The sequence below is a fragment of the Durio zibethinus genome, chromosome 1, assembly GCF_047325235.1.
Source record: "Durio zibethinus cultivar Kanyao isolate XHJ-2024 chromosome 1, ASM4732523v1, whole genome shotgun sequence".
In the NCBI taxonomy this organism is placed as follows: domain Eukaryota; kingdom Viridiplantae; phylum Streptophyta; class Magnoliopsida; order Malvales; family Malvaceae; genus Durio; species Durio zibethinus.
The window spans coordinates 3,344,584-3,359,121 of record NC_143162.1 but is presented as its reverse complement, the minus strand read 5'-3'; the positions used below and the strand labels follow the sequence as shown (position 1 = coordinate 3,359,121).

The 14,538-nt window shown below is 32.4% G+C and overlaps 4 protein-coding genes across 5 annotated transcripts; 3 read left to right on the top strand and 1 right to left on the bottom strand.

The window, feature by feature from the left end:
• Positions 1-322: 322 nt before the first annotated feature.
• LOC111310967 (casparian strip membrane protein 1-like) lies at positions 323-1,489 on the top strand. The gene is made up of 3 exons (XM_022910347.2): positions 323-687; positions 808-931; positions 1,069-1,489. The coding sequence occupies exons 1-3, from the start codon at positions 425-427 to the stop codon at positions 1,282-1,284; spliced, it is 603 nt and encodes a 200-aa protein (XP_022766082.1). The 5' UTR covers positions 323-424; the 3' UTR covers positions 1,285-1,489.
• Positions 1,490-2,133: 644 nt separating this feature from the next.
• LOC111311686 (mRNA-decapping enzyme-like protein) lies at positions 2,134-6,696 on the top strand. The gene is made up of 8 exons (XM_022911284.2): positions 2,134-2,446; positions 2,614-2,654; positions 2,777-2,826; positions 2,907-3,051; positions 3,640-3,696; positions 4,466-4,589; positions 4,685-5,146; positions 5,521-6,696. Exons 1-8 carry the CDS (start codon positions 2,288-2,290, stop codon positions 5,575-5,577), a joined length of 1,095 nt encoding a protein of 364 aa, XP_022767019.1. The 5' UTR covers positions 2,134-2,287; the 3' UTR covers positions 5,578-6,696.
• Positions 6,697-7,194: 498 nt separating this feature from the next.
• LOC111310966 (RNA binding (RRM/RBD/RNP motifs) family protein) lies at positions 7,195-8,621 on the top strand. 2 transcript variants are annotated; one of them, XM_022910345.2, is made up of 5 exons: positions 7,195-7,449; positions 7,722-7,790; positions 7,865-7,971; positions 8,049-8,207; positions 8,290-8,621. In XM_022910345.2, exons 1-4 carry the CDS (start codon positions 7,341-7,343, stop codon positions 8,154-8,156), a joined length of 393 nt encoding a protein of 130 aa, XP_022766080.1. In that variant the 5' UTR covers positions 7,195-7,340; the 3' UTR covers positions 8,157-8,207; positions 8,290-8,621. The 2 variants fall into 2 exon arrangements, with proteins under 2 accessions (XP_022766080.1, XP_022766081.1); XM_022910346.2 differs by having other exon boundaries at positions 7,204-7,449; positions 8,281-8,621.
• An 838-nt stretch (positions 8,622-9,459) lies between these two features.
• On the bottom strand, positions 9,460-10,773 carry LOC111310584 (putative F-box protein At2g36090). The gene has a single exon (XM_022910062.2). It carries the CDS (start codon positions 10,633-10,635, stop codon positions 9,580-9,582), a length of 1,056 nt encoding a protein of 351 aa, XP_022765797.2. The 5' UTR covers positions 10,636-10,773; the 3' UTR covers positions 9,460-9,579.
• Between the last annotated feature and the right edge of the window lie 3,765 nt (positions 10,774-14,538).

Below are 14,538 nucleotides of genomic sequence, written 5' to 3'. Positions count from 1 at the left end.
ATTTCTCTACCAACTTCGATGCTATATTATAAATATTTCTGATAATATGAAGAAAGCAGGCAAAGATTTCCCCAACTCCAATAACAAAAAGATGCACTTAAGGCTCTGTCAGCAATAATTTTTTTATACAAAGATGTTGTAGTTTAAAAATAGGGGAACGGATTATAAACGTTAAAATTTAAATTTCAATATCACATTTTAAAAATTGTTGTATGAACTATTGAATTAAATTTCCGATTATTAGTAAGCGATAATTTACAATACATGCTTTCCTAGCCAACTATTCTCAATCTTTTGAAAGGCCTCTATAAAAACTTCATCCATTAAGCCATTTTCTGTCATTACAAAGCGTCAAATTCTCTTCTATTCTTTCGTAGTTCAGCGAGCAAATCTCTCTACTCTTGATTAAAAAGAGAGGAGAACAATGAAGAGCGGTGATCACTCAACCATTGATGTTCCAGAGTCAGGCGCTGTTGCAAAAGGCAAAGCACCTCTGATTGCTACTCCCAGGGAGCAAAAGAGTGGATTGAAGAAAGGAATGGGCATTTTCGACTTCCTTCTGAGACTAGGAGCCATAATTGCAGCTCTAGCTGCTGCTGCTACCATGGGAACGAGTGATCAAACTCTTCCTTTCTTCACTCAATTCTTCCAGTTCCAAGCTAGTTATGATGATCTCCCCACATTTACGTATGTGATTATATTATTCAACGTAACAATTTTCCTTCTGTCTAGATTATTATAACCTGGAAATTAAGAGAACTATTGTTTAAGAAAGTACTGAGAAATGTATGCATATTTGTTTTGAAGGTTTTTTGTGATCGCAATGGCACTAACTGGAGGCTACCTCGTCCTTTCCCTCCCTTTCTCCATAGTTACCATCGTCCGTCCTCATGCAGTTGCACCAAGACTCCTCCTTTTCATTTTGGACATTGTAATTCCACTGCAACAATTAAACTTAATTACATTACGAACATTTTTTACATGGCATGCATGTCAGAAAATTCACATCAATCGAGACAATATTTATTAACGTTAAGTTTTGTGTATATATAATTATATATATGGCAGGTGGCATTGACTCTGACCACGGCTGCCGGTGCGGCGGCAGCAGCCATAGTCTACTTGGCTCACAACGGGAATCCTAACACAAACTGGCTAGCCATCTGCCAACAATTTGGAGATTTTTGCCAGAAAGTGAGCGGAGCTGTGGTGGCATCTTTCGTGACTGTTGTGGTCCTCATGTTGTTGATTCTACTTTCTGGTTTTGCTCTCAAAAAGCCCTGAAAAAAAGATTGCTGAAGATCAGAGCTTGACAATTATGCTTCTTAATTTCTTTTTTTTTTTTTAAGTTTGTTTATAATTGTTGAAAAATTATCTTTGTTTCGCTGTCTGATAGAACAAATATTTAAGATTACGTTGTAATTCTGTTGAACTTTGATGAGGAAATTACAATTAATGAAAAAATGTTTAACGTGTTTCATATGTTCAACAAATCCACCCCTTCTTCTCTTTTAATTTGTTGTTTATAAAACTTTATTTACTTAATATTATTTTTATATTTGGATATAATGCATTTAATTAATTAGAAACCTATACTGTAAGGAACCTTCAGTTTGGTGAATATAATCATCATCAACTAATTAATTAATTATTAAGCAAAAAGGACATAATTAAATGATAATGATCAATTAAAGCATATGAATTTGTCTAATTAGATAGGAAACATTCATACAATTTTACAAATATTATTTTCAACTCATGATAATTAATTTCTGCAATTAATTTTTAGATGACAATTATCTCATGGAAGATATCATGGTTTTTAAATTTTAACAATGAAATTAAAAAGTTATTAAATATTTTTTTAACATAATTAAGAATATTAATTTTTAATAAAATAATAAATTTATTTGTATAAATTTAATATAAGCGAGTAAGAAAAAAAAAACTAATAAAAATAGCAGTAGTTTCTTTTCAGTGTGAATTTTTCTGATTGAATTAAAAAATTTCTTTAACCTTTTTTTTCTTTTTTTGGATAATTCTTTAACCTTTTTTGTGTAACATTGTAGAGAATAGAAGGCTATTTTGGTAATTTAGTACTCATTAAAGTATACTTCCAACTGCCGAATATCTAGAGAATTGATAGACGAGTGTTCAGCTCTCAACATCGTTTACGTTGAAACAAAGAAAAAACCCCTTTTTGCTAAAAAAAAGAAAAAATTTCCCGGGAAAATCATCAAGAGAATCGAATTTAGGGTACAGTGTTTCGAATTAATCAAATCGGAAAATGTCTCAGACTGGAAAATTGATGCCGAATCTCGATCAGCAGAGCACGAAGATGCTTAATCTCACTGTTCTCCAACGAATTGATCCTTTCATAGAAGAGATTTTGATCACTGCTGCTCACGTCACCTTCTACGAATTCAACATCGATACTAATCAATGGGTTCGCTTTCTCACGCTTCTCTTTTTAAGACTTTGGAATCTTAAATTTTTATTTTTGATTTGGTTTAAAATTTGGATGTTTGAAATTTTCAAGTTTTTCACTTTCCAGTGTTAGATCCTTTCTCTTTTGTGTTTTTAGCAATTTTTGTTTTTTTTTTTTTTATTTAGAGTCGAAAAGATGTTGAAGGATCTCTCTTTGTTGTTAAGAGGTAAAATATGTTAATGTTTTTGAGCTTTTTTTAGCATTGACTTTGTTATAAGCAAGTAATTAACTTGGGAAAGTTGATTGAGCTTATTGTAATGATTTCTGATTGTGTCCTTGGTTTTTAAGGAATACGCAACCTCGGTTCCAGTTCATTGTAATGAATCGGCGTAACACAGGTGGAGTTCTTGTTCTTAATGAAAGAGCTTGGGCTTTTGCTTTAGCCTGATTTGATATTATAGCTGCTTTTAACAAACAGATAATTTAGTGGAGAATCTACTGGGAGATTTTGAGTACGAAGTTCAAGTTCCGTATTTGTTGTATAGAAATGCTGCACAAGAAGTTAATGGCATTTGGTTCTATAGTCCACGTGAATGTGAGGATGTCGCAAACCTCTTTAGTAGGTATAGCATCTTTCTTGTTTTTATGTCAAGTTAGCTGACTTTTAATAATTGATGTTGAGCATGGTTATCCCAAGTGAATTAAAACGTGGAGGTTTAGTTTTTTTTATTTCGTATATCCTTTGTGTTATACATTACTTATGATTATTTTTTCCCAAAAAGAAGGGTTTAGTAGTTGAAGGCATTCCTTTGATAAGTGGTTTTGATTTGGCAACACTCTTTTGGTTGATTGAATTTTTCAGTATTTACAAATTTGGTGACAAGATTCTAGATAAGTGGGGTCAGTGCGCTCTAATATGTCGAACTTATAATGCATGTGTTTTTTACTTCAAAACTATCAAGTGGGAGACTTGTTAATGATATGCATTATGATATGTTGCATATAATTTTTAAATTGGTCACAATATCTAAAACAATTCCCTTCCATCACAGCAATCTTTAAACTTTCGTGATTTAAGAAAATACCATGAAAGCACTCAGATAAAATTATATCAGTGCGTTTTGTGAGATATGATTTCAATAAGAGAAGTTCTATGGCTGTTTCTTTGGGTGGTTTGAATTCTAAAATTGTATTTGTTGTCTTCTTCGCAGAATACTTAATGCATATTCAAAAGTTCCTACAAAGCCAACAGTATCTTCAAGCAAAAGGTAATGACTTTCAGGAACCATCTATAAAGAATTTACTGCTTTTGTTACATATTTAACTGTTAAATTTGCCCCTGCAGCTTTCTGGATATCTATTTAAGTCTTACCTTTCATGCTTAGTGCTTTTGGTACCATATGCCATTTTGAACAAAACAATTTCTTGCCAATTGTCCGTGTTGCGTGTGTAGAGTATCCTTTGGGTATGAGGTGAGGTAGCATTGTGAACAAGTGAAGGATTGAGGTAAAGGTAGTAGAGAGTTGGTCTAGAGTGGAGTCTAGGGTACCAAATGTTGTGACAGGATAAGAAAATTGAAGGTAGGGAGTGGAGGGAATATGAAGTAGGAACTGGAGAATAGAGAACATGTGGGACATGGAGTTAAGAATTGGAATTGGTAGTATATGTTGGAAGTAGGTGAGTGAGATGAGCTTTATGTGAAAAGCTTATTGTTATGACTTATGACAATGAGCCTAAACTGCCATATAGGTTATATAAGTCGCTCCCATAATGTAATTTAATAGATAATACCTGCAAGACATGCTAAGTCACATGGGTAATTTGTAATGTTACGATCAGCCAAAAAAAAGCATCTACTTGGTATGATATAAATGATTATCACAGAATTTAATGATTTTGTTGTTAATCCTTGGAAGGCAACAATACTTGTAGTATATTATCTTGCTCCTGGTGGTGTATGCCAGTAGTCACATCCTTAATTTCTTTGTCTTCCTATGGTGTCGTAGTTTTCTAACCTTATGTGTTATAATAAGGCAGTGAATTTGAGGAACTAGAAGCTGTTCCTAGCATGTCTGTAATAGAAGGCCCCTTGGAACCACCACCAACTGCCTCTCGTGCTACCAATACTCCTGAAGATTCATCATTTGTCAACTTCTTTAGTGTATGTCCACAGCTGTAACTCACCTTTTGGCTTTTCAAGACCTAATATTTATCAAATGTCTCTGATCTCAAACTTATTTGGTTCACTAATTTCAGGCTGCAATGAATCTTGGAACTAATGCTCCAAATGGCACAAAATCCGTACAGCCTTACCATTCTATCTCAACCAACCCTCTGTCTTCTCATGCACCACCTGCAGTCTCCACTCCTGCACCTGCTCCACCGGTGTCATCCCTTCCTCCTTCTGCTTCACCTTCGCTTGATTCAGTAAGTAGCAGCAACCGAGTAACCAATCTTGTTAAGCCGTCTTCATTTTTCACACCCCCTTCCTCATCATCATCCTCATTGATGATGCCACCTCTCTCTTCGTCAACTCCAACTGCTTCTGCTTTTCATCCAGCCCTCAATCTGCAACGTCCTTATGGCACTCCAATGCTTCAACCCTTTCCACCACCTAGTCCACCTGCATCTCTCGCTCCTGGTGCACCACCTTCTTTGCACGATGGACCTCTTATTAGCAGGGATAAGGTTCGCGATGCACTACTAATGCTTGTTCAGGTATTTATATTATTTGCTCTCTCTTGGTTCATGTTTTTTACTTGTAATGTTAATTAATAGCAGCTTATATGGCTTGAGCATGATGACTAAATAGCATTTAGCCAATATATATATATATATATATATATATAAATTATTATTCTTCACACTATAAGTAGAAAATGCAAATACCCCTGAAATATGAGACATTCAATAAGTGGTATTGTCCAGATGTGAATATCCTTGCACATGTGGAATAGTATTGATGAGAATTCTTAGGATTTTGATGTCTGAACTAGGTGTGGTATGTTTGGGAGGCCACTAATAAATTTGAAGCATCCTCATCGTGAAAGCTCTAGTTATTGACTGACTCTTTTCCTTTGTTCTTATCCCAGGACGATCAATTCATTGATATGTTCTACCAAGCATTGCAAAAGGTGCATTGTTCCTAAGCACTCTAAAGTTGATCCTCAAAGCCTCATTTCAATGTCCCATGTGCCTGTTATACTTTTAGTTCCTACAGTCAGGTATCTCAACTTTGACACTTGATTTGATCTACGCTAATCGTTAATGGAGGACAAGTTGTGAAAACATACTCTGTTGGCATTCAAGCTTGTATAGCTGGAGTTGATGCATAAAATTAAAATGTGACTCAAGTTTGATGAAGTGTCAAAAAGGCTGTAGCCTATATAAAAATAAACAAACTTCAGCATGCAACAACAAAACTGAATTCTTGGGGCTGAGAGAAGAGAGAGAAAATAAAAATCACCTTTATTTGCTCCACCAAACAAGGCCACCTTTGTTCCATCCATGTCAACCGTTATCCTTGCTTTCTCCACATACACCATTTTCTCTCTACAACCTCGATCTCGCTTTCAGGGGAGAGATATCCCTTGTTGTTGATATTCTGGTGAGTGTTTCTTTCTGAACCGTCTGAGATGTGCATATTATGTGGGTGGTGGGCTGCGGCAGCTTTGTGAGTGGAGGATGAGGTGAATAATTACAACATCAGTTTCGGTTTGGGAATTTCTGGCAACCTTATGGCATGTGTTTTCTTGGACTCCAATCTGCTATGATATTTAGTTGATCTAATCAGTTAGAGAAGATGGAATGCCTAATTCAGCAAAGTAAAAGTTTGAGGTGTGCAACGGACATTGAAACAGAGTTTGAGGGTTAATTTAGTGTCTAGTCTTAAAGCAGTAATAGATTTCCCCTTGCCAGATTTCTTTGATTGATCAATGATTGTAAGATTGATTCTGTTTATAGTATGACCTTTCTGTCCTGTCAACTTATGTGCGAAGCTGATGCTGTCAGCTCTTTCTGTCTCTTGGAAGCATTGGAAGTTTGGTTGAACATCTTTGTAACTTTCTTTGGTGGAATGCAATAGTAGGAACAGAACTTTTCTTTTCTTTTCCTTTTCAAATGTTTAATATGTAAGATGTAAGCTCGTTGATTGTTTAGGATTCTGCTAGCATTTGTCGAAAACTCTGTTAATGTGACTTTACTGCCAAAAAAAAAAGTTACTGTTTAGCCACTTGAGAAATATAGCAAAAGCACCATTTTTGTCTAAATTATGTCCTTGTAATATTTTCGCGGGGAAAGTGACCGAACCGGACACACCATGTGGGGGAGAAATTTTAAGTGTCATGTCATGGCAATTGGTGAGGCTTGCTAATACATTGATCTGAAACTATAAATATGTCATTTTGATCGGAGGCGTTAATGGGGTTTATTTTGGAAATTGTTTAACTTTATATCATTGACTTTGTTCATGTGTTGTTGCATGTGGAATCCAGCAAAAATCAAAATATATAAAATTATAAATTAATCATTTATGAACATTTTGGAAATTGAAAAGGAAATAAGGAATTTGAAACTTGGAATAACAGTTAATTATACGGTTTATTTAAAAGATGATATTAACAAATTTAAGGTTCAAATTTTAGCACTAAAATTGTTTTATCTTCGTACCGTGAATTTGTTTATAAAAAAAAAAAATCCATACCCTGAAGTAGAACCTTATTGCAACAACGGACTTTAAAATGGCATTTTTGCAATGGACTTTGAGTAGGCTCATGTAGGCAGCAGCTTCATTTAGGTTGAGCCCGCCCAATCACATAGTATTGTCAGTAGGTGTAGCAAAAAACAGGGGAGCTGTCACTAAGCTTGTTCCTTGCTTGCTTCGCCGTCGTCTCTTTCTGTCTTTGCAGTGGGCATGGCGGCACTCAGGAGACTTATTACCGGAAACCCAAAACACTCTTCCCTTATTCCTCCCACCCTTCTTATTTGCCGCAGAGGTATCGCCTCTAAGCTCTTTGTTGGAGGTACCCTTTTTCTCTCACTTCCACTTTTATTTTCCCTGAATATATACTATTCATTCTTTTCATATACTGATTTCAATCTTTTATTAGTATCTGTGACCTTAATATTTTCTTTAGGAGAATCCTCAGTTTATCCTGTAAATTGATATACTTTATCAATATGACCTATTTCTTTGAAAAAAATTCCCTCCTGCTCCAGCTCATTTCATTCATAAGTTAGAATTCAAGAAACCCAAATGCAAAATTATTTGAATATTTTCGTTTTTAAAAAACAGGTCTATCATTTTACACCACGGAGAAAGGATTATTAGAAGCATTTTCTCAGTATGGTCAAGTTATGGAAGGTCGGTAGGTGATCGAATCTTTTTAAGTCGTGATGTTGTGAGCAACATTATACTAACGTTGTTGCTTGTGCCAGCCAAAATTATAACGGATAGAGTTTCGGATAAATCAAAAGGCTTCGGATTTGTTACTTATGCATCTCAAGATGAAGCTGAGAAAGCAATAGCTGAGATGAATGGAAAGGTACAGCATTCGTATCCTTTGTCTTTTATATTGGGATCTTATGGTAGTTTCAGAAATAACAAAGAGATTATTGACAGGAGTTGAGTGGACGTGTTATTTTTGTGGACTATGCTAAACCCAAACATAATGTGGGTGGTGGAATGCCTATAGCGAGGGGACCTCCTGATCCCATAGACAAAAACTGATTGCTTTTACAAAGAAACATACATTTCAAAGACACTGGCAGTGACAATTAGGTACAATCTTATGTTACATACAAAACATCTAAACTTAGTAATTCATTTGCACAATGATAAAAGTGGCTTTTAGTCATTTCAGATCCATCTAGCAGCCCAGAGGACCGGTAGTCACTAGAAGCAAGAGCTGATAGAAGTTTGCATACAAGTCTCAAGGCCAAAGAATCCAGTGAAGAACATTGGCTATTAAAGTTCATAGGCTGTTTTAGCCTTGTAGTATTTGTTATAGTTACATGGATAGTTGGATACGATGCAGGTGGACAGTCTTGGGCATCATTTATAAGTGTGGATTTTATATAGAACTTTGATCGATCCCAAACAATTTTGAATTGTGATTGATTAATTGCAACGTAATGATTGTAGGTGATATGCTTTTGATTGATATAACTTGATGAAATCTTCTTCTTTTTGGAAGATTAGTTCAGATTTCTGAATGGATGATCAAACTGGTGATAGTGAAATAGGTAGAGTGGGAGGATATCTCGCTTTGATTGGTGCTGCCGCTGAATTATACTAGTTTCTAAGAGATTGGTTAAGCTGCATTTTGTCATAATGATAATCTTATGCTGATAAGAAGCTTAGGAAGTATTCTATTTAACCTCGAATGCAGTCGGGAACTAAGGCATCAGCAATAGCCATGGCTTTCTATAGGCCTAGCACATGATGCCATTAGAAAATGACCGTATGTAAAAAGCAACTCCTAACTTGGGAGGGTTGAACCTGTGGGATCAGGTGAGATTAGATCAATCATATGTAAACGTGAGTTTCATATAAAACTAACTTTGATAGATATAATATAATTTTGAATTATGATTGAATAATTATAAGAGATATATTTTCTAAGTCAGACTCAAATCCTGACTCATGTTCTAACTTGGAGGGTGTCCTATATTACCATAGAACAAAAATTATGCCATTCATCACCCAAAAAACAAAAATCATTCAAAATTAAACAAAAAAAAAAAATCTTAGAATCAGGAAGCTTGATGATTGGTAATTGTACCGTCTTAAATAAATATAAGAAAAATGTGAAATTTATATTTACATTATTACATAATCCTGCTTTTATATTTCCTTTACAAATAAATTTTATGAGTAAGAATTTTGTTAACAAGTATTCAAATGACACTTTTTAAGAGTACAATGTTAAATAATATTTTATTTTAATGAATACATATATAATATTGTAATTCGAATACAAGACAATTAAAAATTGAAACCCGGTCATGATTATAGATCAATTGCCGTTGGCAAGAAACTCCATTCTTTAGCTAATCTTTTGTTTTTGTTTTTGTTTTTTTTTTTTTTTTTTTTTTTTGTCTCTATTGGCTAATTTTAATTAATTAAATTTTTGGAAAATATTTTTATATTCTTATCTTAAGAAAAGAAATAATCCGGAGGAAGCAACCGCCAAAACGCCAAACGCAACGCAAAGCATTTCTAGAGCCCCTTCCCTTCTCATTTTCCTTTCTTTTCTATCTCTTTTCCTCTCCAAAAACTCCGCAACTTCATTCTTCCTTCTCTCCTCCCTTAGTTTTCCTTTTCCTCTTTTACCCTCCAATCCCCTCTTCAAAATTACCAAGCTATCCCTACCATTCATGAACATCCCATCCATGTCTTCCACCTGCAAACTCACCTCCCTCACGTGCATTTCCCCTCTCACCGACTCCCCGCACGTGACCACCACCCCGCACTGCACCAACTCCGTCGCAGCCCCACTCTTCCCGCCGGCCACTACCAATGCGAACTTCACCTGCACCTCCCCGCTCAGCCAGTGCCGATGTACGTTTACCGGTCTTTGACTCGAGAGATTCATCGCCCGTTTTCCTATAGGGTCGATCACGATCCAGCTCAGCTCCATGTCCTCCTCCAGATCCCTACATGTGTCCGCCGTGTCAGGGTGTGCTATCCGGGTCGAAACCGCTTCTTTCGGATCCAATAAATCCACCCGAAAAGGTGAGCATTTGAACCAAGCGCTTAGCGTTTCCGTTTCGATGACTTTGCTGAAAATGAGCTCCTTTTTGTAATAAATATCAACGGCTGAGATTAATTCCGATGGAAGGTCAGGATTTTCTGACGAGTTCTCAAAGCTTGCGGGATCCGTGGTTAATGCGAATGCGTCAGAGAAGAACGAGCGGGAACCGTTGCTGGAGTTAGAGATGACGTGTTGAACACGTGGAGAGCTGGTGGAAGGCCATGTCGAGTGACAAATGTTAGTCCACAGGTTTTCCTGTGACGCGAGTGCACGAAAGTGAGTAGAGGCGCAGGAGGCGGATGCGAGAGTTGGGCCATCAAGTCGGGTCAATATATGGGTCTCTATGATGTCTGGATGGACGGTAGAGATTGCTGCTGCGATGTTCTGATCAACGTTGGTGATGTCGGGAGTGCAGAGTGCAGGTTGCAGTGGTGAAGTGGAGGAACCGGCCATGATATTAGCGTTTATGTGTTTTGAAAACAGCGGGTTTTTTCGGTGCTTGGGGCGGATGATTTTGTAGTTTGAGGTTTATATAGGAGTGCAGGAAATTGGTAAGTTTCCTTTAACTTTCAATTAATTTTTTATTTCTATTTGTACCAAAAAAATTTTATATTTTTATATTTTGGGTTTTGAGAACTGCTACGGTGAAGGTCAAGATGATTGCCATCAAGAGGCGGTCCAGAAAGCCGATGAAAATGAAATTACGTACTCCATAGGGACATGCTGTCTCTAACTTTAAAATTTTTTTTTTAGATTTTTTTTTTTTAATATTGAAATGATAATACACTGAGTTTGAATGTTTTGATAGGATCTTTGTCATCATATGTCAATTTTTTAATTTAATTTTCAAATAAATTGTTTTAATAACTAGTAGTATATAGTTTCCCATTGATGTAACATTATTAGTATAAAATAAAATATATTTTTAATAATGGCAGAAGTAAAATCACATCATTGTGCATACTTTTTAATTAAAAATCTATAATTCAAACAATATACAAAATTATAAATATTAAAATTAAATTAATTAAATTTTTATTTTTATTTTATTTTATATTTTTACAATTGTTTTTCTCTTTGAACCCATTCTAGCATCTATTTCCATTAGTCAAATAAATTAATTATACATTATTGGATTAAATAAAGCAAAATAAAATAAAAAAAGATGAGTCATAAACAAAGAATAAATTAAGAAAAACATCATTTTCATTTGTCTTCTAAATTGAATCCTTCTGTTTGAAGTTATTATCTTTATCTTTTTTTTATCTTATTTTGGTTTGCCAGCTGACGTATTAGGATGATAATTATCTTTCTTTAGTGAATTATAAATTATAGGGTATCTTAACGAGCAATTGTTTAAGTCAGGAGTCAAGAGAAGATTATAAATAACAAGAATTAACTTTGAAAGAACAGATATACTACAAGCCAAGTTGCCAAGTCACAAAAGTTTAGAGGTAAATTATATATGAGGAAATAATTTCTTTAATAAATTAATGAAGAACCCTCATTATTTTTAGTTAATTATTGAATTTTAATTGGGGATTGACAAAAAAAAATAAGTTTGCATTTAACTATTTCTAGATCTTTAATTTAATCTGCAGAGTTTTGATATTGCTGGTTTTAATAAGTAGGAAGAAGAGGAAACCAGTCTCTTGAAGCGGCCGTTTAACGGCTCTAGATGCATCATCACAATGAAAATATATATGACTGAATGGACAGAGATGAAAAAACAGGAATGGGAATAGAAATTAAGGGTGTGAACCGGATTTGGTGATTAAAGAAATGAGTAAGGCCAATGGAGATACTTAGAACATACTCTCATCCGCTAATAATTAACTAATTTGTGGCGACGGTCGTCAACTCTAGTGGCGTTTTAGAGATTGGATTAGGTATTTGAATCCAATATCTCTCCACGGTCCGAATTGTATCACACTGTCCGTTCTTGTGACGTCCAATAATTAGCCTTTTTGCTTTAACAGTTGAAAGTGACAATTATTTTCATTACTTTGTTAGATGGATTAGGAGATTGATGCCGACATCCCCCGTTTTATAGAATTGAAAAAAAAAAATTGATATTGGAATTCAATCGGCCAAATGAAATTTGCTTGATGGGTAGCTACATTTTATAGTTTAGTTGAATTTAGGGTTAATAACAAATTAAATCAAATTGAATTTGATTTGATTTTTTAAAATAATATATAATATTATAAATTTTTAAAATTTGATTTGAATTTAAATTTTATTTTTTAAAATCGGTTTTAATATAATTAAAATTTTTAAAAATTTTAATTTATTTTTATATATTATTTTAATATAATTTTTAATATATTTAAATAAATTTATATATATAATAATAATTTTTATAAATTTTAAAATTTAAAAATATATAAAAATTAATAAATATATATAATTTGATTTAATTCAATCTTTTATTTTTTTTATTTTGATATAAAATTTGATCTAAATTTAATATATTCATTTAATTTTTAATTTTGATCCAAATAAATTTAAAAATAAATTTGAATAAAATAATATAATATAATTTTAAATTAATTTTTATTTTCTCAAAAATTTTCTTCTACGCCTAGTTGAAATTTGCATGAGCAGTAGCGAACCAAGTTGGGAATGGCGATGATCTGATCAACGAGTGAAGAGAAGCAAGCTGTTCAACTTGCGTTGATGGCGTCATAACAATTTAAAATATCGGTTTAATATAGTAACTAGCTAGAATCAGCTGTGGTTGTTGACATTTAACTCTTAAATTTAAGGAAATAATAATAAACTAATATATCTAAATCCTCAACTTTATGATTTTATGATTTTGATAATAACACTTAGATTTGTCATTGTATTCAGTATTCAAGTCAAATTTGCAGTCTAGATGGTTTGCATGAAAATTTTTATTTTAAAAAAATGAAATAAAAGTCAAATTTGTCACTGGATTCATATTGAATTTTGTTATCATATTTCAATTTCTTTAAATTTACTATTCACATTAATAAATATCTCGGTAAATATTTTGATTTCATTAATTTTGTTATTAAAAAATTAACGAAATTAAAAAATTACGTTCAATAAAATTAAAAATATAATGATAAAATTTTATGAAATTGAAATTTATCAAATATTTTCAAATATTCATTAATAGTACAATAGTAAAATTCATTTTCATCCCAAAAAATTTTGTTATGAAATTATAAATTTTTTTATTGTATGTGCAATTACTATTAATTAATTTTCTCAAATCGCTGGCTAGGGAGTGGTCGGCCTTCAAAAAGTATTAATTAATATTTGAAATTTAAAGTTTAAACCATTATTAAAACCAACATGACATGATATCATATATATATATATATATATACATATATATTTTTTACCTTAAAGCTTAAATGATGTTTGATCACTTAACAAAATAATTTTTAAACCCAAAAAGGCATGCATGATGTAATAAGACATGAAAAGGGGTGAAATTAAGTCACATGACGCAAGTACGGCAAACGAAAATGCTTTTTTTTTTTTTTTTCAAATTTTCATCGCTAACATTATACCAGCCTTTTTACGTTTGATTAATTTATATATGGTTATCATATTTTTAAGAATTTTATTTAGGTGGGTATTAAAGATACTTTTAAAGGTTATATATATATATATATGTATATGTGTGTGTTATTGGGTATTATTTAAGATTTCATTTATAATAAATATTACATGCTTTAAATATAGTAATTAATAGTTAATGTGATAATTATTTTAATTTGAATGAGGAAATTATTATTTAATAAAGAAACCTTAAAGTATTCTTAATAAAATTTTAATTTTGGATTAAAAAATGTTAATAGGTGCCAAATGATATCGATTAAGTTGGTATTTAAAAAAAACAATTCATAGTTAATATATATATTTTTTTTTATGAAAATAACAGAAGTATATCGCATATAATAATTGTAATACAATTAATTAATTACAATTTATAATTGTGTAAGGACTATCAAAATTTTATTTAAAATTTACACTTATAAATGATGTCTCATTATATAAAATTTTTTATTATGATTGGATAATTGTAATATTATGATAAAAAATTTATAAATAAAATTATCCATAAAATAACTATTAAATGTAAAAATATTTTTTAAAATAATATTTTAATTATCTTTATTCATGTCCATAGACACTTGCTTTTTTTTTTTTTTTTAACATATGTTCATAGACACTTATTAATTAGTAATCATTAAGTGATTATTTCTATTTTCTTTAAAAATTAAGGTATTTTTTCATAAAATATCTATAAGTAATTTAAATTGTTATCCATTATAATTATGGAACTTTTAATGTTTAGCCCTTAATTTAAATAGT